General features: G+C 51.7%; 1 protein-coding gene across 3 annotated transcripts in view; it reads right to left on the bottom strand.

Moving 5' to 3' along the window:
• FLI1 (Fli-1 proto-oncogene, ETS transcription factor) overlaps positions 1–21,864 on the bottom strand; it is a 129,644-nt gene that overhangs the window by 44,310 nt on the left and 63,470 nt on the right. For all 3 annotated transcript variants that reach the window (XM_080650359.1, XM_080650358.1, XM_080650360.1), the window contains 2 exons: positions 13,182–13,390; positions 2,706–2,860 (listed from right to left, as the gene is read on the bottom strand). In XM_080650359.1, the coding sequence (XP_080506485.1) occupies positions 2,706–2,860; positions 13,182–13,390 (364 nt within the window). The remainder of the gene's footprint in view (positions 1–2,705; positions 2,861–13,181; positions 13,391–21,864) is intronic.

The raw sequence follows: 21,864 nt of genomic DNA, 5'->3' as shown, positions 1-21,864 counted from the left end.
AAGGTGGAAGGGATGGAAAGAGGAGAGTGAGGAGAGGGGAGTCTGGAGTTATAGGTCACGGGCTGCTGCTGACTGTCATACCACAACCCAGCGCCCACAGACCAGATCTGGGTGCCTCCTGTGTGCCCCCTGCTCCACGTGTCCTGTTTTTCACTGATCAAGAAAATCCTACAAAGTGGCTTTTATCTTCATTCTCCAGATGGGAAGTGGAGTCTTGAAAGGATAAGGCCTTAACTCAACCTAAGTCCTGGTCTGAGCAGGGGGTTCCGATCCAAGTCTCCCTAGGACTTCATTTAGTCCAGGTGGGTGGGTCCCCCCAGCCCAAAGCCTCTTCTCTTTTCTTCTCACAAATCTACCTGAACACACCTGTGAGTTTCTCTGCCTTTAAGTAAAAGACAGAGCTCTTCTTATAGCTTCATTGTATAAGTCAGAAACCATTGGGCATGGACCATTGGTAACTGAAAATAATCTTGCACCATTTCAGAATTCTAAAGAAAAATGGAGGAGGCTGGGGTGGTGGATTATGTAGCATATGATTTTATCTGCTCTCCTCTGCTTCTTCTAATTGCTCATTTTTAGCATGCAAGGCCTCAGATTCGATGCTACATTATGTATTTAATATATTTATTTCCTCCCTTGCTTGGGGCTCTATCATAGTATTCTTGCTCTCCCTTTAGAGCCCAATGAATTCTAAATCTTCCACTCCGGATCATGCTAACCTCTTCCAAATGTATTTCCTGGATGATTGGTCCCAGTTTCTTCTTATCTGAACTTGGACCTGACCTAGTGATTAACTAGGGTCCTCATTTACACTTGTCTTAAAATCCCACCGTGAATGCAATAGGTTCCTCCACCGATGTTTTACTGCCATAGTTACCTTGGCCCACTGAAGACTGACATTTTGATATTCTTTTTGAAAATATTTCAACACCAATTTAGAGTTGAAGGGCCATTCAAGCAGTCTGGCAGTCTTTGTCCCTTTTTCCTATGCCCTCCCAAAAGAGTCTACAGAAATGTACACATTTGGTTAAGGCAATCTCGGATCTCCTAACCCTTCAGTCCTCAAGCTCTCCTTCCCATGCTGGCCACGGGCGAGGCTGGGGAGTTCAATACCAAACCACCAGCGGCCTGGTGAGGCTTGGGCTGGCCTTGGGGAGTCCACAGAGGCCTCACCATGCCCACGGCAGTGCAATTCCATTGTCTGCCACCTTCTGATGTGAAGGGAGAAGACACGGTTCTCTTGGACCTGACAGATAGATGCACCTGAGCTAGACAGTCCTAGCTGGGGTCTTGGAGGAGATCACGCATGAAGTGACATAGGTCATGCAATGTGGGTGAAGCACTTCCATGGTGCCCGGTACCCCAAAGTGCTCATCAACGGAGCTCCTCCTTCTCCTCCTTTGTGAGCTCACATGCTTGTGGAAGAAGGAAACTTAAAAGGCTCGTGAGCAGCTTTGAGGTCCTGCAGGGCACAGACACATCCCCGTTGGCCACGGGTCCCCACCCCTCCCACCTTGAACTTGGCCCAGCACACCTGGGTGTAGCTGCAGTCCCAGGAGATGGGGAGACACAACTTCCCATGGAAAATGAATACAAAGGAGAGGCCCACACAAAGCCACACCTTCTAGACCGAGAAGCAACTGCCTTTGGATTTCCTCAAAAAGATGTCTAATCCTTGCCTCACACACAACTGCGTTTGTATTTTTCCAAATGGAAGGGGCTCTGCCTTTTCGGTAGAGTTATTTTGGTCAAATGACTCTTAATATCTGCCCTATAATTCCTGTTGCTTAAGGTTTGGATATTCTAGCTCCTTCTACCTGGCACCAACCCCACTCGGTTCAGTTTTCAGTCTCCCTTTTGGACCTGGCGGCTGAGCTTGCTGGTCTAGCCGAGACCGAGCGTCCAGCCAATACACGGAAGGCTCGAACAATGATTTTATTTTCTGTACCCAACTGCACTAATACCTAGGAAAAATAGGCTATTTTTACATAATGACATAACTTGCTGCACACATGGTAAGGCACTCCATTTGTTAAATATAGTTATTTCTATTTTGAGACGGAAAGCGCTGGCTATAATTTGGAAAGGTGGGACCCTGCGGATGCCATGCCAGGAGCGCATGCCCAATGGGCACGACAGACCTCTGTAGCCACTCTGCTCCTTACGGGGAGGGTGGGCACGCCTGGGGCTCCCCTGGGCTCCTGCTCTCTGTGCTGGCCTCACCCTAGGGCCGTGGTCGGCAAACTGCGGCTCGCGAGCCACATGCGGCTCTTTGGCCCCTTGAGGGTGGCTCTTCCACAAAATACCACGGCCTGGGCGAGTCTATTTTGAAGAAGTGGCGTTAGAAGAAGTTTACATTTAAAAAATTTGGCTCTCAAAAGAAATTTCAATCGTTGTACTGTTGATATTTGGCTCTATTGACTAATGAGTTTGCCGACCACTGCCCTAGGGGACCAGGCACTGACACTGAGTCTGCGATGGGATCTGTTTGAGGGCAGGTTTCTGGGATCTGCATCAGGGATCTGGTGACATTGGGGACAGGGTCTTGGAAGGCAGCTGAGGAAGAAGGCGAGAAGCACATCATTTCCACAGAGATCAGGGCACCAGGTAAAAGTTTAAATGCCCTGGGGACAGGCCTGCCCTTCACCTCCTCGCCCAGAGAGTGAGGACGTGGATGCCAGGCAGCAGCCTGGTTCCCATGGTACCTGCGGGGACGATCACCCTCCTCTCGTTCGTGGTCATGTTGGGAGGAGGGGGGCCATTCTTCTCGTCAATGTAGCTGTTGTAGTTCATGGCATTGGACTCGCCTCCACCAACCAGCTTGCTGCATTTGCTGACGCTGCAGTCTACCGGAGACTCCCTAGATGGAGAAGAGACAAAGGCCGGGAAGTCATCACTGCCACTGTGGTCCCCACAGCACGGAGCTCACCCTGGCCAAGTGCTCAGACAACCGGAGTCATTTCCCAGCCCCACCTGGTGCAGGATGGTGAGGATGCTGCTGATGCCACCTTACTCCTTTTTTTAAAACATGTTTTTATTGATTTCAGAGAGGAAGGGAGAGGGAGAGAGAGAAACATTAATGATGAGAATCATCCATTGGCTGCCTCCTGCACGCCCCCTACTGGGATCAAGCCTGCGACTCTGGCTTGTGCCCCGACCAGGAATTGAACCAACCTTGACCTCCTGGGTTCATGGGTTGACGCTCAACCACTGAGCCATACCGGCCGGGCTCTGCCACCTTTTTTCTATTCTCCACACTGCCACCAGAGTTTTCTTCCAATCCCAGCCTGGTCCTAGAATTACCGTACTGAAAAGCTTTTGGCAGCTCCTACTGCCCCTAGACTAGAGTCTGGACTTCTCAGCACAGGACTGCAGTTCCCGCCTGCCTGCAGCTGACACTTTTCACCCTGTGACCAGGCAGACCACACCTGGCTCCCACAGTGTGTCTGCATTGGTCCTAGGACTGTCACGCTCTGTTAGCTTGACAGGTGCCCTAGGCCCTTGCTGGATGAGGGAGTTTCTTGAGATGGTGACATTACCTTTCTGTAACCTTGATGTAGATTATCGCCAGCTTTATACAGAACCTTGTGCAGAGGATGAGTGATAGATGTTTCCTGAGCGAATTATTTCTATTGCATGCAGATAATGTCAACACATTTTTTTCAGACGTTGTTCTGTTTGAACTTCCCAATAACCCTCCAAGATAGGCCTGGCAAGGGTTAATAGCTCCTTGCTACAGTGAAGGCAACTGAGAGGCGAGGTGACTGGGCCAGGGTCACAGAGCTAGTACAGGTGACAGCAGGGTCTTTAATGTTAAGCTTCCCCATCAAAATGCACAGGTGGAAGAGCTGGTTGCTGGGTGAAGGAGGAATAGAATCCAAGAGCTTCAACCTGCTATAGAGAGGCTGCAGCCTTGTGGCATTTCCCAGCCCTGGCACCACACTCACAGCGGAAGTATGTAGAGGTGCACAAGCGACGACAGAGTCAAATACTCAACCTGGTCTCAGAGTTTGTAGCCCAGTTAGCCCCTGAGGTTTTTTTTTTTGCAAAAGGCTTCTCCCTGGCTTCAGTCAGCAATAAGCAACCATCTGGAGATCCGAGTTTGTGGCCTCCTGGCGGCCAGAGCAGGTTGGCAGGACATGCCACATACCCCGGGGCAGCATCATGGATCCTCTCCATGTGCCCAGGGCAAGTGGCATCCAGCCCTGTCCTAGCTTTCACTCGCCACTAGGCAGCAGCGGGACCAACACAGGCAGCCAGGCCAAGGGGAGGCTGCAGCTGCGGGTCTACAGAGCAGGAAGCTCGGATTCTTCTACACGGGAGACCAGCCAGCTCTCTCAAGCGCTCCAGGCCAGCTTTCAGACCCAGGAGTTCAGATAAGGTTCAGATGACAGCCGCCCAGCCCGGCTGCACAACCTCTCCGGCCTTTGGAAGGCCTGGCTGCTGCCTCCCTCGCTCTGCTGTGGTCGGGGACTGACCATCACCAGGCCCCAAGCAGCAGGGCGCTGCCAGATGGGGTCCGGCTCCTCTCGCAAGGCGGTGGCAGTAGCTCCACTCACAGGAAGATCGGCCCAGCCACGAACGCAGAAGAGGCGGGGACCGCCCTGCGGGGGGACCGGGCAGGCCGGGGAGACTGAGCACATTCAATAAAGAAAATTAAATGAATTTGTTTCTTAATCTGAAAGGAAAAAAATATTGAAGATCACTTATCATGGCTGGGAGATAAATGCTCCACTGAGATATTAGAAGTCAGACGGTAATTTTTTCCTGATGTCGTACAGAGGGGAACATGGGCTGAAAATGAAAATAAGATGTATAACTTACACATGTTAGAATTTAAGGTTTTACTATTCGCCTACTGTTTTTCCAGGCAGAGAACCAAGAGCCAGCCGTCAGAAACCCAGACTGTTGAAGGCTTAATGTCCCCATGGCAGTGCAAGGGAGGCAGTAGCTCATCAAGACTTTTCACCAGGGGTTGGCCTTTGGCTTCTGCAGTTTAAGGACTTGGCCTGAGATGAAGCCGTCCCTGAAAGACCCTGGTCCTGGGTCTGAGCTGAGCCATAGTCAAGCTCACTGGGCTCCTCATGGCTAACCGTAAGTGAGGGTATGTGCACACACACATATGCATGCACACATCAATACACACATGTGCATACATGCACACCCCAACACATACATGCACGCACACATGCTCACCCCAGCGCACACATTCGCACATGCATACACACCCCAACACATGCATGCACACCCAATGCACACACACCCATACACATGCATACGCCAACATGCATACACATATATGCAAGTCCAATGCACACCAACACATACATGCGCATACATTTAGAACATACATGCACACCCAGATGCATACATGCACGCACATACATATGCACCAGACACCAAGCCACCAGGGCCCGGCAGCCTTTCTCAGCATACTTGTTCACTGTGAAACAACTCAAGTGCAGCAGAAGTGGCAGGATTAAGTTGGCCTTCAACCAAGAGAGCAGCATCTCATTGGCTGGGAACTCCGTGGCAGAGGGCGGGGTTGCCTGAGCACACACTTCCCGGGGAGGAAGCCAGAGCGCGAGGCCATGGGCAGGGACGACACCTTTCAGCCTAGAGAGCCTGTCTGTCCAGGGCCAGCGTGACGGGGGAAGAGCTGCTGCTCTGTGGGTGCTCTCCCCTTAGGGACCCTGGGAAGACGAGTTTCAAAACATTCTTTCCCACATCAGCCAGGCCGAGCCCCAAACTGACCCCTGCCATGCAGAGGTGAGAAGACAGAACCTCAGAAATCCCTGAAATGATAGCCATTTAGCACCTCTGGCAGGGCCAGTCCTGGTGCCAAGAGTGGAGAAAATAGGTTTGAAAAAAGAGAACATTTGGTGAAAGCTTCCAGGTATGTTGCCTGGTAAGAAGAGGCACCTGCTGGGGGGTGGGTACCGAGGAGGCAGGAGCACCCGCTCCTGGAAGACAATATCAGAACCATGGTCAAGGCCAGGGTTCTCTTGCTGGGTGACTCCTGGGAGCTGCTCAGTGCTCGGAACCTCCTTTTTTCCTATCCCATAGAAACTCGCATCTGTCTGCTTCTTTCTCTTCCCTTCCTCGGCCCCTGTGTTCACACCTGCTCCCCAGCTGGGCAGGATGCTCTGCTTGAACAGGCCCTGTCCTCAGCCTCAGACCCCTCAGCCATGGTCTACACAGGGGTGGCCTCTGGGAGAAGCCTGGCCCCCCGCCTGGACCACTGCCCTTGCCAGGCCAACCATGCTTGGACGGCTCAGGAGAGAAGGAAGCCACACGCTCCTTCATTCCCATGCTCTCAGCTACTCTGCCTCCTCCAGACAGCACCCCCTCATGTGTGGCCACTGGGCTCCAAAGCTACTGCTAAGGGGAGTGCGGGGGCGGGGGGGTGTCCAGGTGAAGCACAGCATAAAGCTGCTCTTTTCTGAGGCAGCTGGCACCTATGAAGGAGCCGGATGAAAAAAAGAGAGAGGGGAGGAGAAGCACAGACAGAGGGAGGAGGTTTGGCCGTTCAGCTGGTCTACACCACCGCGGATTTGTATTGAGACCCGCACTTACAGCTAGCACACGCTGGGGCCCACTGGCAGCTGACAGCGCTGGGACAGGTGACAGGAGGGCTGGGGCGGCCACAATAGGGCAGGGAGGAGGTGGTGTCTCTGACAGGTTAACTCCGAGCATGTCCATTTCAGCCATGACTCAGAAAGCCACGGCTCAGAAAGCCACGGCTCAGAAAGCCACGGCAGGGAGGCCACAGGAATGGGGACGGGAACCTTGTAGTCTGGCCCTTTATTTTTACCCCCGGACATAAGCTCCGTCCCCCTCTGGTCCTATTTTTGCGTGTTCAAGGAACATTGTTTTACAGAGACCACTACTGATTGATTTCCAACAGTCAGCCTTGCAAACTGTTAAGCCATTTAAAACAAGATGAGAAATCTTCAGTATTTGAATAAAGGGAGATTTCAAAGACCTTTCCCAAAGAATACCCCTTCGACTAAGAACATTTTCTCTATCTTCCCATTGAACTCAGGGCACCTTCACTCAGGGGGTGTCAACCCATCCACAAAACTACAGCCGGGCTCACCATCAGGGGATGCCCAATACTCACAGAGATCATGTGACGTCTCAAGGCTACCCGAGCCACACAGCTACATTAGGACCTGTCATGTGTGTGTTCCATGTAATGTGTGCACATTGTGTGAAATTAAGCAAATCTTGCCCCGCTGGCGTGACTCGGTGGTTGAGCATCAACCCATGAACCAAGAGGTCCCCGGTTTGATTCCTAGTCAGGGCACATGCCCAGGTGGTCAGCTCGATCCCCAGTTGTGGGTGTGCAGGAGGCAGCCGTTCAATGTCTCTCTCTCATCATGTTTCTATTTCTCTATCCTTCTCCCTTCCTATCTCTTCCTCAAATTAATAAAGACATATATTTTAAAAAGTTTTTTTTTAATTAAGCAAATCTGTGTTGTCCTTAGGATTCCTATAGGCTCTATACATAGATGTCAGCAGATGATTTTTTGGTTTTGAAAAGAAGATGAAACAAGTTAAAAGCAAATTTCAAGAAAAGAAAGGAAATCGCCCATAATAAAGGCATCGCACTGACCTCATCCCTAATTTACGGCCCATACATAGTAGATGCTCATAGCTTCTCGGGAATCCTGCAGCCGGCTTCCCACCCGGGTATGTGTGACATGCTTCACACTGCAAGGTTCAGCCCTCAGGACGCCCCTTCGGAAGGCCTGAGAGCAGGAGTTACAGGGTGTGTGAGGCTGCTCTTCCTGTATGTGAAGCGTGAGGTGTCTAGGCGTCTAATAAGGGCATCCAGATCCCGGTGGGCAGAGTCACACGGAACGCAGGGCCTGCACGCCAGGTGCACAAGGCAAGCATGGCCTTGCGTCTCCTCCCCACTAACCGATACTCTTTCCTTCACGGATGCTGCCCCCAGCCCCGTGGCTGAGGCAGGATGCAGCGGAGTTACTCGAAGACCACAGCGTGGATCGAGTTGCTGGAGTCTACATCCAGCACAGAACCTTTGACCCTGCTCTTTCAGGAACAAATGCGCTAACAGACACAACCACACAGGAAGAGGGGAGGAAAGAGCGCCTCCCGCCGCGGAGCCAGCACGGCTTTCTCTGGCTCCTCAGCCCTCAGTCCCCGCACTGCACCTTGGATAAAAAGGAAGAAGGGGCCCTAGCCGGTGTGGTTCAGTGGTTGGAGCATCTGCCAGTGCACTGAAGGGTCCCAGGTTCGATTCCAGGTCAAGGGTACATACCTGGATTGAAGGTTTGATCCCTGGCCCAGGTCAGAGCGCCTACAGGAAGCAACCAATTGACGTTCTCTCTCCCACATCAATGTCTCTGTCTCTCTCTTCCCCTCCCTCCTTTCCACTCTCTTTAAAAATCAATGGAGCTGTGACTGGTTTGGCTCAGTGGATAGAGCATCGGCCTGCGGACTCAAGGGTCCCAGGTTTGATTCCAGTCAAGGACATGTACCATGGTTGCGGGTACATCCCCGGTAGGGGTTGTGCAGGAGGCAGCTGATCGATGTTTCTCTCTCATCGATGTTTTTAACTCTATCCCTCTCCCTTCCTCTCTGTAAAAAATCAATAAAATATATTTTAAAAAAATCAATGGGAAAAATATCCTTGGGTGAGGATTATTAAAACAAAACAAAAAAAGGAGGAAGCACAGTGTAGCTTCTCGGAAGCATCTATGGGGCTCAGTAAACCTGAAGGAGTAACTCAGAAACCCATGTTATCAGTGAACATGGAGAGAAGTCTCTCTGAACCACAGGACGGTCCAAACTACGCTAGCCCAGTGCTGTGCACGCAAAGTAGAATGTGAGCCACACATACAGCTTTAAATGTTCTAGCAGCCATATGTTTAAAATTTTTAAAAAGAGGTAAAATGAATTTTAATAATATATTAAAATATATTCACTGAATATAGCTAAAAGATTATTTCAGCATAGTCAATATAAAAAGAACGAAGGAACTATTTTACTCTTGTCCCCACATAAGCCTTCTAAGTCCAGGGTGTAGTACAGGTGGAGCGCACATGTCCCTGTGCATTAGCCACATTTCAAGCGCTCAAAAGCAACACGTGGCTAAGTGGCCGCTGCGTGGGCAGCACGAATCTAGTCCGTGAGCCGAGAGAGCCCCCATTGTATCCTTTGCTCTGGTTTTCTCATCTCAAGTGAGGACGGATCGTTTGCACGAAAAACGCCTTTATCAATAATACTCAGGGAATAGGAGAAGCTTCAGTATCGACGATAAGAGATTTCAAGAGCCTGGCATCTGTCGGGCCATGTTATTGCTTTTTGCAGATCAGATCATAGCATCGGACACGCTTCCATCCTAAGCAAAGACATTTTTCTGAAAATCCTCGCTTCCGGCTGCCCACCGGCCCCGCTTCCATGTGAGCACTTAGCGAGTATTTATGAGGTGCTGGCGATGGCTGTGGCGAACCTGCTGGGCTCCCAGAGTCCACTGCATCTTCTTTGTTTCTCCGGGGGCTGAGCGTACATCCGTCTTTCGGAGCCTACGTTGTCACCTGCTAACGGTCTGGGTCAGGACAGGCAAATCAAAGGCAGGGGCCGCTCCGTGCAACCAGAGCCAGGCATCTGCTCTGAAGTTCACACAGCCCTCCTCCAGCTGCTGGGCGCCTGGAGCCAGGAGGGAGCGGCCAGGGGCTCTGAAAGTGATTTCTGTGGGGACCCTCTTTGCCCAGGATTAGTGTCTGGGAGGGCTCAGGGCTTCCTTGAGCAGCTGAGCACAAACACAGGCTCCATCTGAGGCAGAGACCAAGGCCTACCTGGGTCTCTGTCCTGTGCGCTCACACACGAATGCCCTACATGACCTTGAGTCAGCATCTTCACCTTTGAGCCGGGTTAGCCACACATTCATTCACTTATTCACTGAACAACTATCTACCTAGTACCTATGGTGTGCTCAGTAAAAAATATGAAGTTTTCCCCGGGCCATGTGGTTCAATGGGTTGAGCGTTGACCTATGAACCAACGATCACAGTTCGATTCCCAGTCAGGGCACATATCCAGGTTGCAGGTTTGACCCCCAGTAGAGGACATGCAGAGGGCAGCTGATCAATGATTCTCTCTCATCATTGATGTTTCTATCTCTCTCTCCCTCTCCCTTCCTCTCTGAAATCAACAAAAACATACCAGTGTGTGTGTGTGTGTGTGTGTGTGTGTGTGTGTGTATGTATGTATAAAACAAAGCTCTGCCCACATTTAATGGGGGATGTGATAAGGGCCCAGAAAAGCTAAAAAGAAGACTCAAGGCAGGCTAGAGTGACAGGTGCTGTTTTAGATCAGAGGGTCGGGGAAGACCCCTGAGAAGGTGACATTCAGGCAGAGACCTGAAACAAGGAAGGAGAGAGTCACATGACAAGATGAAGTAGGAACATTCCAGAAGGAAGGAACGCAAGGGGAGAGACTCTGAGGCAGGAGTGCGCTTGGTACCCAGGGGCAGCTGGAGCCTCATGTGGCTGGTGCGCAGGGAGGGAGTGAAATGGGAGGAGGGTGGAAAGAGGGTGTCAGCGGGGTGGCAGGGCTGCAGGAGGAGGGACTTGGGCTTTTGTCATAAGCCAGGAAAGGATTGTGAGCAAGACAGTTAGATGTTTTGAAAGGATGAATCTAGCTGCTGTGAAGAGGAAGTGGGGAGAGCAGGATGCCACGGGGCGGGGGGTGGGAGGGCATGGAAGGAGCGTGCTGCTGGCTCAGCTGGAGGTGGGTAGTGGAGGTGAGCTGGCAGTTGGATTCAGGCTCCAACAGACAGAAGACTCTCCCAGGGTGGGATTTGGGTTTTTGACAAGCATTGGGAGCTATGGGGGTCAGGCCTGTGTGGGAGGCTTTGCTGGGTGGTATTCCTTATTGCCGGGGGGGAGGGGGGAATGTTGGCAGTCATGAGAGGGTGCACGCAGAAGCACCGCACCAGACAGAGAGGGAGGGAGGGAGGGAGGGAGGGAGGGAGGGGGCCCCCAGGCCAGGAGCCAGCAAGCCTGGGCTCTCATGCCGCTTTGCCTCCTCTAAATCCTTAGACAAGTCACTGACCCCTCCGAGCTCAAGTGTCTTTCTATGTCAAGATGTAATTCCTGCATCTACCTCCTAGGAGAGTGGTGGGGAGCAAGTGATAAGATAGTATGGGAAAGTGTTTGACACACTACTCCCTACCTACACTGCGAGGGACACATTGTCCTTCTTGTCTATGTGGAGAGACACTCATTTAAGGGGCTTCCGGCTCAGAACCCCTGAGCCGCCCTGAATTCCGAGATGTGAGATGGTGGCCGGGGATCCCAGGGACTGGTTTTGGTTAGTGGGAGAGATGTGGTAGGTCTGGGTATTCCCACAGACAGGTCTGAGACCAGGGCTGTCGAGGGGCGGGGAGGGGGGGAGTTCCCCTCCCCAGCCGCATGCGCATACACTCCCCTCTCTCTTCTTTCTTTAGACTTATGTCTTCGGTGGTGACTTCATCCACCTCACAGTTAAAATGCTTTAGAGAGGGTGCCTAACCCCAAATTCCAGCCCCAAAATATTATCTGAGCTTTAGTTTCCAAAGCCGCGTAGACATTTTAATCTGGATGTCCTATTGATGGCTCCCAAGCCATCTCACAGGGACACTGACATCTCTCCTCAAAGCATCTCCGCTCCCACCTCCCAGGGCTGCTCACAGCTCCATCTCTCCTGGACACATCTAGGCTCATCACTCGTCATCTTTGATCCTTTCCTCTCAGATGCTCCCCCTCCCAAACACGTACATACTTCACTCTTTGGTACTTGCTAACCTGAGCCCTGGTGGTTATCCCTTTGACATGCCCCTCGTGTCTCTACCCCTCCTTATTTCCATCATCATCACCTCTAGCCTCACTGAGAACTTTTTCATTTCTCTTCTGGGATATCGCAATAACGTCTTACCTCATCATCTTCCCGACTCGCCCCTTCCCACCCTCTGTGCACAATGATCGTCAGCTCACTCGTCCGCAGTCATAGCTCCGATGACAGAAATGCCATGTCTATGTTAAAAGTCAGCCTTGGCCATGGAATGACTTCCATCGTTTCTCAGCCTGCCATTCGGGGCCCACTCGTCCTCTCACGTTTATCTCCTTGCACTACGCACCCATTAGATGACCGGGATTTCATGCATGAGGCCAATGTTTTCCCTTTCACGCCTTTGCTCGTGGTGACCACATCACTGCCCAGCACATTCGGAGGCCTGGGCACTCTCCTGGGTCCTTCCCTCCAGCGTGACAGCTGACCCTGGGAGCTAGCCTGCGGAGCAGTCAACCTCCAGTGCTCTTTTAGGCAGGGGGAAGCTGGTGCTCAGACACAGGCCGCGTGCCCAAGGGCAGCACCAGGCCTGGACCTGGGCTCCCTGCTGCCACGCCTGCTCTTCCTTGCCCCTGTGATATTTCTCGCCTTGGACTCTCCCTCTACTTCTACGAGCACAGTCTTGCTGCCCTGGCACCACCAACTCCAAACACACTTCCTAAGTGTGGTGTGTCCCCGCTCACACAGCCAGCCTAGGGATGGGTTCACCTGTGTCATCAGGTGGACTCCTACTCTAAGACGGTGTGGTCATCCTTGCTCCGGCAAGACCCGCACAGAGGGATCAAGGATCTTCAACAGGCCAGGGAGGAGCGTCTTGTTGCTGAGTTATCCCCGCGAGGGGCTGTACCTGGGCCTCCATAGCGTCTGCAGAGGAGGTCATGGGCCTACCCCAGGGAGCCAGGTGGGCTGGCCGGGCCTGCTCCGCTCACAGCCCTCACATTGGCGTCTCTCACTCTCTTTTTCTCTCTCTATCATTTCATTCAGGCTCCTGGCTCAGCACCAGCGAGAACCTCACCTGCTGCAGGAGCCCTAAGTGCCAGAAACCACTTAGGTCAGAGCTGCCTACTAAGACAAGGACAGAAAGCATGCCTCCAGCCCTCCACCCCCCCAGCCCCACACCCACACACACCTCCAGCCCCACACCCACACACACCTCCAGCCCCACACCCACACACACCTCCAGCCCCACACCCACATACACCTCCAGCCCCACACCCACACACACCTCCAGCCCCACACCCACACACACCTCCAGCCCCACACCCACACACACCTCCAGCACCACACCTGGCCTTGGAGCCGCGCAGGCCTGGCGGGCTTACCTGGATCCATTCATGTGGTCGTACTCCCGCTTGACATTGACCCTCACCGGCTGATTAATCCACTCCTGCTGTGGCGGGAGGGGGTTGATTTTGTGGGGCTGGCCATAGTCAGGACTCCCGGAGGCGGTCATGTCGGCCTTGGGGAGATGGGCCGCTCCGAACGTGGAGTCGAAGAGGGACTGGTCGTCGCTCACCACCGAGAGAGCCTCCTGGAGGGCCAGAGAAGGAGAGAGAAAGCCCAGTGTCACTCCTGGCCCGGTGCCACTCCTCACCTGCACTTCCTCTGAGCTGGCAGGGCGGCCCAGGCCACTCTGCGGATGCTGATTGACTCACACTCAGGGCAAGTCTACCCATATGCAAACCAGATGGTTTCTTGGCAGGTCACTCTGGGTGACAGGGGAGTTTGGGCACTAAAATGGGGATGGGGGTCCATAGGCCTGTGGTCATTTGTTGCATCTGTAGCTGGGACCCCTAGAAAGGAGGGTGGGAGCAGGAGGCCCAGAAACATGGGTACACAGTGAGCATGGGTGGTGCTGGCACACTGGGCTCAGCCAGGCAGAAGCGGAAATGCCTCTGACCAGCTGTGGGGGGCAGTTAAGCTAGGGGGTTGGGGGAGTGAGCATAAGCGTTCATTTCACAGGTGAGGCCAGAGAGACCCACCCAGAGAGGTTATGTATTTAGCTCAGGGTCACACAGGGGAAGGGTGGGGCCCAGGGCTGTGGCCCCAGCTAATTTGGTTTCTTTATCTGTAAACAGGAAAAAGAATAGCTTTCTCAGAGCTGATAAGTGGGGCAAATGAGGAGATCTAGGGACAGGTGTCTAGCATGTTAAGAACTGCTCAGCAACCTGTGTAAGAGCTGTCCGGGATGTGTGAGTGTGTCTTGCACACCCAGCATTCCGATGGGAGGCTGTTTGCTCCCCAGGACAGAGGGCTTTATCAGGCATTCTTACGGGACCCCTTGAGATGACAGCTTCCTGACTTACTCCTGCCCATGGGTGAGGGCGGAGCCTCAGATATGTGGATGGGAGAATCCGTCCAGGGACCTTCTGAAAGAGGTTGCTGTTTCCCACCCAGACTGGCCTGTCACCTGACACAGGTGTGTGGAGGTCATGGGCTGAGAAAGGAAGCCTTGTGCTTCCAGAGGCCTTCTACCAACCGAAGCGAGAGCATGAGATTCTCCCATTGTTCCAAGTCCCCTCAAGTCACAGGGACCCCGGGTCACGGACGGGGCTGTGGTGCTCACCAGATCACAAAACTATACCAAGTGAAGATGACCATTTTCAGAAAAGAAGGTGGTAAACTCTAACTAATTCTGACCTATACAATCTACAGTTGCGGAGATGGGATGGACTAATACACGAAAAATACAACTGTCTCTGGCACATGCTAAGTGACACCCCATCAATGTTAGTTATGGTGATTATTGGTGTTCAAGTAAAGATTCTCACAGGCTACCTGTTAGGGGTTGAATTGTTGCCTTCAAATTCACCTGCTGAAGCCCAACCTCATAGCCTCAGCATGTGTCTGTCTCTGGAAATAGGTTCTTTAAAGAGATGGTTCACTTAAAGTGAGGCCTTTAGACGGGTCCTAGGCCAATCTGACGAGCGCCCTTGTAAGAGGTGGATATGGACACTGAGAGACAGCAGCTACATGTGAGCACAGGGGAGCCACCACATGGGGAGTCGCAAGAGGGCGGCCACCTACAGGCCAGGGAGAGGCCTCTGACCCTGCTGGCCCCTGATCTTGGACTTCCAGCCTCCAGAACAGTGAGAAAATAAATAAGCTTCTGTTAACTAAGCCACCCAGGCTGTGCTTCCAGGGCCATTCGTCTTTTGGTTATTATACCATTATCCATATACTAGAGGCCCAGTGCACTAATTCATGCACCAGTGGGGTCCCTGAGCCTGGCTGGCAATCAGGGTCGATCGGAGGTCCGTCTCACCCAGTCCTGGTCAGGCCCCTTCGACACCCCGCCCAGATCAAGGCCGATCAGGGCCTGCCGGCGGCGGGGAGGGACCATGGAAGGTTGGCCAGCCAAGGGAGGTTGGCTGTGGGAGCACACTGATCACCAGGGGGCAGCTCCTGCGTTGAGCATCGTCCCCCTGGTGGTCAGTACGCATCATAGCTACTGGCCGGTTATCCGGTCATCCGGCATCTGGTTGTCTGGTCATAATGGTCACTTAGGCTTTTATATATATAGATTATTATCTCCATTCTACATTTCAGTTAGGGAGCAGCCCTGACTCCATACCACAAACCAGTTTTTTGTTTTGGCTAATCCTCACTTGAGGGTATTTTCCATTGATTTTTAGAGAGTGGATCGGAGGGGGATAGACAGAGAGAGAGAAACATCAATGTGAGAGAGACACATCGATTGGTTGCCTCCTGCACACACCCCAACCAGAGCCTGCAACCAAGGTACAAGGTACGTGCCCTTGACTGGAATCGAACCTGGGACCCTTCAGTCCACAGGCCAACACTCTATTCACTGAGCCAAACCAGCTAGAGCCCAAACCAGTTTTGAACTGCCATCCAAGCCCAGGGTTATGGTTCCAAGTTGAAAGTGTGACACTGTAATCATCCAGAGGGCTGAGCCCTAGTTCATGAATTCCTGGGGTTCTATAGGAGGGGGAGGGCCACATTCTCAACTTGGACCCCCAAAGACCCTCTCAGTGGCCAAGGCGAAGAACAGTCCCCAGTTCTGCTACAAGAAGAGACGACCTTGAAGGAATCGGGTGTCATATTCTGCCCTGGAGAGGGGCTTACATGCTTGGTAGATCCTGCACGAATTCTGGAGTTTCCAATAAAGACTTTCTTCCATCTCCCTTCCTCTACGTTAAGGGAGAAGATGATGGAATAACAGAGGCAGGAGCCCTGGGAGGCAGGGTCGGGCCTAGAGATGCTCAATGAAAGGCGAAGGATCCCTGCCATCATTGTCCCCACAGAGGGTAGGGCAGGAAGCAAGAAAAGGCAGGAGGGTCAAGACAACGGGCCCAGCAGACAGCAAAACCACAGTTCGCATTCACAGCCAGAGGCTGCAGCAAAGAGCAGCTCAGGCAAAGCTGGGGTATGGAGGCGACCGTGGAGCATGGTACATTGAGAAGGAGTCGTTGATGAGACAGTGCAGATGAGGTAAAGGATACAGAAGCAGTTTGAACTCATTGGGAATAGAAGTTTCCTTTAGAAGACAGGTCACAATCAAAGGGAACTTGGTCACGTGGCCACATCACAGGAAGAGAAAGCCCAGGTTTACCCCAGAACCCCTCACAGTTCTGTGACCAGTGGTTTCCTCCTGCATTTCCTCGGCGATGACAGATTCCCACGCTCTTGCCTTTCCCGTCCTTGCATTTCCCTGGTCAGATCGCACTCTCTCTGAGGTTGTAAATGCGACTGCCATCCTGCCGCAACCCCTGCTCAGATACCCCCGGAGCCCCTCCTCACCGACAACAGCAAACCCATTCTCATGGGCTTCTTTTCTAGAACTCAGCTCTTGCCCCAGCTGCCCACCCTCTTGTCCTGGGACTACCTGCTGTCACTCCTGTCCAAAGCTAACTGTCCTCACTGCTCACTAGGCAAGCCCACTCAGGTATACCTCTGTGTCTTAGAGTTCTAGTCCCGGCTTGTGCGGAGTGTCCTTTCACCCGGACACATGGCCGGTCCTTCCCACTGTGAGGTGGATGAGCTCCTCACCCCCGAAACCTCCTGGTCCTGCCGTGGTTCGAGCTGAAAGCTGGGTGGGAATACTGCTTGGGTCCACACACACACACACACACACACAGATACATACACACACATGCCCATGTACCACACGCATTCATACACACACACTCATAAACACACACACGCACACAATTCTGTTCACAATCATAATAGACAAATGGCTTTTTCTTCCACCCCCACCCGCCCCTTTCCTAGCCCCCAATGATATGGAGAAAGAATTGGTGGCTGCAGGAGGCTGGGAAGAGAGAAGAGGGAAGATAAAGGAAGGGTTTCCCATCTGGCTTTTTAGACTGAATTAGAAAACCCACTATAGGCAGGAGAAGGGCGATGAAGACCACCAAGTAGGTTTAATGGATTTGGGAAGAGAGGCCCCAAACAAGCTGGTTTGGGAGCCTGGTGAAAATTAGAATTGAGGAGAAAGCCCTCATGGCCTTGTGTGGAAATAGCACCCCATTGGCCATTCAGGGCAGAAAGCCTTGGGAATAGAAGTTTGGTTATAACATCCATTATCCGCATTATGTTATCTCCATTCTACATTTCAGTTAGAATGGAGATGAACAGACTCCCAAGAGCACATTATTACTGGGACCTTGGCGTCTTTATGGTGGGCAGGGGACCTTCTCCAAGCTGCTGTGGGGTGGCAGACTGTGTGAGCACCTGTCCCTGCTGGGAACCCGCCAACGTCACTGAGGGTGACAGTGTGGACGAGGGCACCAACAGGCTGCCTTTATCAGGTGAGGAGCTGCTGAGCTGGCAGACATTTCCATGACACTCCTGAGCTATGACACATGTATAGCTGCTGCCATTTATGTGTGTCTTATAACACGGTTTACTTTTACTTAAACTCTCAAAACATGTAAAGGCTGCAGGTAAAACTCTTGGGTGAACTTCAAACTCTTGACAGAAATAAGTGCACTGTTGGCGTTCAAGAACTTTTCATTGAGGAATGGGTAAGTATTTAGCTTTGGGATGATAGACTGAATATTAAAAATGTTAAGAATTAATAAATTCTGCTCTGAGTGACTCAATTCCTTGGTGTTTAATGACTTCTCTGATTGACTTTGGATTCTACACTCATCCTTTCATTCAGATGAAGACTAGTTATTCTTTTAAAGACTTGCTGAGTCCAGGTTGTTGAGAGCATGCTACCTAAAAACAGACTTCCAAGTAGGAAATACAGGAGTGTGGGCTCCCTAATCCTGTGGTGCCTGGCCATGGGGTAACTCTTTGCCCCATTAGTTACCCCTGGGAAAGAAAGCCCTCATTGGTTCAGTGATGAGATTTTCAGGAGCCCTTTTCCTTTGCCCTGCTGAATGCTGGGAAGACTGGGCCGGAGAGTCAGGATGCTCTGGTCCTCCAGCCAATGAGTCCTGGTCCAGAGGGAGCCACACGGTCCTTGACTCCCAGCAGGGAAGTGGCTCAGCATATGGGCATCCCCTTCGGCCCCATTACCGGAGCGCTCAGGCCAGGGCAACTCCTGAAGTGGCAGTTTAGCCCTGAGCCAAGCAGATGGCCATATGTACCCATAGAAGTGCTAACCACATTGTATCAGTGTTCCTTCCCATGATACCTTGCTGGCCCAGGGAGCCAGCAGAGATCTATGGCCAATGAGGCACTTGTCTTGGTGTGGGACCCCTTTCCTACCCAACCTGGCACCTCACTTATAATCCATCCTGTGTCCTCATTCTCAAAAACAGATCAAAGCAGCAGGCACTGATCATAGCATTAATTAAGTACAAAACACTGTTTACTCTACCTGAGTAATCTAATTTATCCCTCCCGGCAATTCTATGAGGGATGTACCACTATCACCCCTATTTTTTCAGATAAGAAGATGGATATTCAGAGAAAAGCAGTAACTTGCTCAGGTCACACAGCAAATGAGAGTGATCTGGGATTCAAATTCAGATCTGCTGTCTGGGTACCTAATCACTACCATTCACTCGCCAATTAGAATGAATGAACTCTTTGGGGGTAACTCTGGTGTCTCTTGTAACCAACAGCACAATCTCAGAGAGCTCAGAGTTCCAATCCAAGCTCATTCATGCCTCCCCTGGTGCAACTTTGTTTCCTCCTCTGTAGAATGGGGACAAAAATACTGCCTAACCTGATAGGCTTCCAATAAAGACAAAATGAGATCACATAAGTGAAATACCTAAACCAGTGGTCGGCAAACTCATTAGTCAACAGAGTGGCAAACCACGGTTCGCGAGCCACATGTGGCTCACGAGCTGCAGTTTGCCAACCACTGACCTAAACCAAGGGCCTAAAGTTCTCAGGACATAGTAAATCCTTATCTTAAAAACATTTTTTAAGGACTCACAATGCTGAGAGGTGGCTTGGGAACCTGTGGATTGGAGATGGGGGCGAGACAGGGGGACAGATAAAACCAGTGAGATTAGCCCCTTCTCAACTGTTGCTTACTTCAAAGTAACCAAGGTTGCCTAAGGTTCAAAATGAGCAAGCTTGCAGATAATCGATAGATTTTGAGATGCGAATTCAATGGGCCTTCTAGGGTCTGGAGTTGACTTCACTCATCTGTGTCCACTGTCCTTCTCAAACCTGGCCTTGCTCCCCTGGGCCTTGGTCCCCACTTAGCCTCAGAATTCAGGCCTCCAGGTGGCACAGATAAGGCTCCATCAAATGGCCATGCCAACAGGGGAGGAGGCCGCAGGGCCTAGATCATCAACATAGTAGGTGGCTAGCACCTGCTCATACTGCTGTTCACATATCATGTAGGCAGCAAATGCCAGAATAGTGCTGTGTGCACTGCTGTGAATCCACTAGTTTAAAACACTTCCCTTATTTTGGGATTTGTTACATACATGTACATATACACTGAGTGGCCAGATTATTATCATCTCTGAATGCATAATAATCTGGCAACTCAGTGTATATCCTATATAATAAAAGGCTAATATGCAAATTGTCCTCTCGACCAGGAGTTCAACCAGCAGGAAGGCTGGCCAACTGCCCCTGTCCCTTCACCCTGGCCAGGCTGGCCAGACCCCACCCATGCACGAATTCAAGGACCCATGCACGAATTCAAGGACCGGGCCTCTAAAATATATATATATATATATATATATATATATATATATATATATATATATATATATAATGAATGGCCAGATTATTATGTGTTCAGAGATCAAAATAATCTGGCCACTCAGTGTATATGCAGATGTATATGTATTTCTATGTTCTTTTCATGTTCTATACTAGCAGATGAATCTTCAAACATTTGTTTGCAGATTAAGTCGAAGGTTAGTTTCCATGTGCATATCAGTTAAGTAGCGGGGGATGTGGTCAGAACGTTGCCATGTGATGGCCCTGCTGATACTAACTGTTGAGCAGAGGACTCTGCACCTCCAAACAGCTCAGCTGAGGCAGAGATGAAAGTGCCTCCCTCGCAGCGAGAGAAGATGAGAGGTATGCTAGGGTCCCCCCCCACCCCCATTCTATCCAGGAATCTAGCAGAAAAATTTCAGGGAAGGATGCACACACGATCCACAATCATGAGCCAAATGAAGGAAGGAAAAGTCCCAATCTTTCCTGATCTTTCCTTGATTCTTACAACTAGACTGAGTTTTATTTCCAGCACGGGATGACCCAGTCATGGCCCACCTTGCGTCCTCCCTTCCTCTCCCCTGTCCTGCTGGAACCTTTGAGGACAGGCTCTGTGGCTGAGTAGCTGGGCTGGAGGCCAGTGGAAGGAATGTCAAACGCAACCAGACCAAGTCCCGGCTGCTGCTCCTGCCAGTGAGTCCACCTGACTCCCAGGCCCGGCCTGCTGAGAGCTAACCTCCTAGTCACCGGTCCCCCCCCACCCCCCACCCCCCCAGCAGCCAGGCTTTGGCTTTTTATTAGGTTCTTTGCATAATGACACGAAGTCCCTTCTCTTGCCAGCCTGAGGGCACATGAACTTTAGCAAGTTCCTCTGTCTTTTCCCTTTGGGAACCAGCAGGCTCGAAGCAGTGGGCTGGGGGATGGGGGGGTGGCGGGGGGGGGGGAGTGTCTCACCACAGTCAGGCCTAGAGTGTCTGGATCGGGGGCTACTGTGAGTTCCTTCAAGTCCTTTGCCTCTCCCTCTTTTTAAAAAAATATATTTTTTATTGATTTCAGAGAGGAAGGGAGAGAGAGAGATAAAAATATCAATGATGAGAGAGAATCATTGATTAGCTGCCTCCGGCATGCCCCACACTGGGGATCAAGCCTACAACCAGGGCACATGCACTGACTGGGAATCGAACCCTGACCTCCTGGTTCATAGATCGACGCTCAACCACTGAGCCACACGGGCCAGGCTTTGCTTCTCCCTCTTTCTGCCAGCCCACTACTGGCTCATTATTTCCATCCCATGGCGGGCAGGTGGAAAAAGGGAAGAAACGGTACATTTCTTGAAAGTTGCCTCAGAAAGAAGGTAGAGAATAGCCATCAGTCGCCAAATAGGAGCCGAAAGCTCCCTGCGCAGGAACATGCCGGCCGCCTGCGCTCCGGCCTGGCTGACTGCCTCTGACCCAAATGGCAGAGCGATATTTCCGAACTGTGCCGCTCCCATCAGGAGGCAGGGGCCACCTCCCCTCCCCTGGGACCCAGGAGGGACTTTGTGACTGCCTCCACAGCAGAAGGTGGCAGAAGTGACCCTGCACGACTTCCAAGGCGAGGTGCTCCATCGCATCATGACTTCCACCTGCTTCTTGTTCTGTCTTGGGCCCCTAGTCCTTGGACACCATCCACCATGCCATGAGGAAGCCCCAACCAGCGCAAGCAGAGAAATCGCACCGAGAGGCCCACAGCGAGGGGACCTGAGGCCATCAGCCACCAGCCACCAGCCAGTGTCCACCCCCAGACTTGCGACTGAGTTACCTTCAGATGAAGGCTGACTGAGCTGAGGAGCATAATGGCTCTTTTATGTCACTAGATTTGGGGACCATTTACGTAGCCACTGGAACATCTCTC

The sequence above is a fragment of the Plecotus auritus genome (genome assembly GCF_963455305.1).
Source record: "Plecotus auritus genome assembly, chromosome: 13".
In the NCBI taxonomy this organism is placed as follows: Eukaryota; Metazoa; Chordata; class Mammalia; order Chiroptera; family Vespertilionidae; genus Plecotus; species Plecotus auritus.
The sequence above is the reverse complement of the archived record's forward strand: the minus strand, read 5'-3'. Positions and strand labels throughout refer to the sequence as shown.